General features: G+C 34.4%; 1 protein-coding gene across 3 annotated transcripts in view; it reads left to right on the top strand.

The window, feature by feature from the left end:
- LOC117115728 overlaps positions 1 to 872 on the top strand; it is a 5,026-nt gene that overhangs the window by 2,640 nt on the left and 1,514 nt on the right. The window contains exon 2 of one of the 3 annotated variants that reach the window (XM_033259650.1): positions 402 to 866. The exons of the other annotated variants lie outside the window; for them this stretch is intronic. Coding sequence (XP_033115541.1) covers positions 402 to 545 — 144 coding nt within the window. The 3' untranslated portion in view covers positions 546 to 866. Of the gene's footprint in view, positions 1 to 401; positions 867 to 872 lie in introns of those variants that run through there. 3 annotated transcript variants of the gene reach the window in all.

The raw sequence follows: 872 nt of genomic DNA, 5'->3' as shown, positions 1-872 counted from the left end.
TCAGGCATTATTGTTAATGAAATGATGGAGGAATGTGGTAGGATGAATATAGTATTGGAAGACAACATGCTTAGACTAAAGGGCAATGACCTTTCAAATATTGATGGTAAATCACTTGCAGTGTTAATCAGGGTAATTATTCAGCCTTATGATGATGATGATTATGATGATTATGATGATAATTATGACCTTTTCAGATGGAGTGATTATTCTCTTTCAGCTGATAACCTACAAAGGCTGGTTGAATCAGGTGTAAATATGAGACTGAATTGGAAAAGGATAGATTTGAGTAAGATTAACCTATCTTCAGTCAGTGGTAGAACATTAGCTTGCCTTTTTAAGATTTCTCCAGACCTGAGCCATATTGACATGAGTCATTGTAGTTTATCGGGCATATTGACATGAGTTATTGCAGTTTATCAGGCATTATTGTTAATGAAATGATGGAGGAATGTGGTAGGATGAATATAGTATTGGAAGACAACATGCTTAGACTAAAGGGCAATGACCTTTCATGTATTGATGGTAATCACTTGCAGAGTTAATCGGGGTAATTATTCAGCCTTATGATGATGATGATGATGATGATAATTATGAACTTTTTAGATGGAGTGATTATTCTCTTTATTGTTAATGAAATTATAGAAGAATGTGGTAGGATGAATATAGTATTGGAAGACAACATGCTTGAACTAAAGGGCAATGACCTTTTAGATATCGATGGTAAATCACTTGTAGAGTTAGTCAGAGTAATTCATCCTCCTTATGTTAAGTATTATGGTACTTTTGAACCTTTCAGATGGAGGGATTATTCTCTTTCAGCTGATAACCTACAAAGGCTGGTTGAATCAGGTGTAAATATGAGACTGAAT

The sequence above is a fragment of the Anneissia japonica genome, unplaced genomic scaffold, assembly GCF_011630105.1.
Source record: "Anneissia japonica isolate Jap-2015-1 unplaced genomic scaffold, ASM1163010v1 scaffold3262_len730253_cov190, whole genome shotgun sequence".
Lineage (NCBI taxonomy): Eukaryota > Metazoa > Echinodermata > Crinoidea > Comatulida > Comatulidae > Anneissia > Anneissia japonica.
The sequence above is the reverse complement of the archived record's forward strand: the minus strand, read 5'-3'. Positions and strand labels throughout refer to the sequence as shown.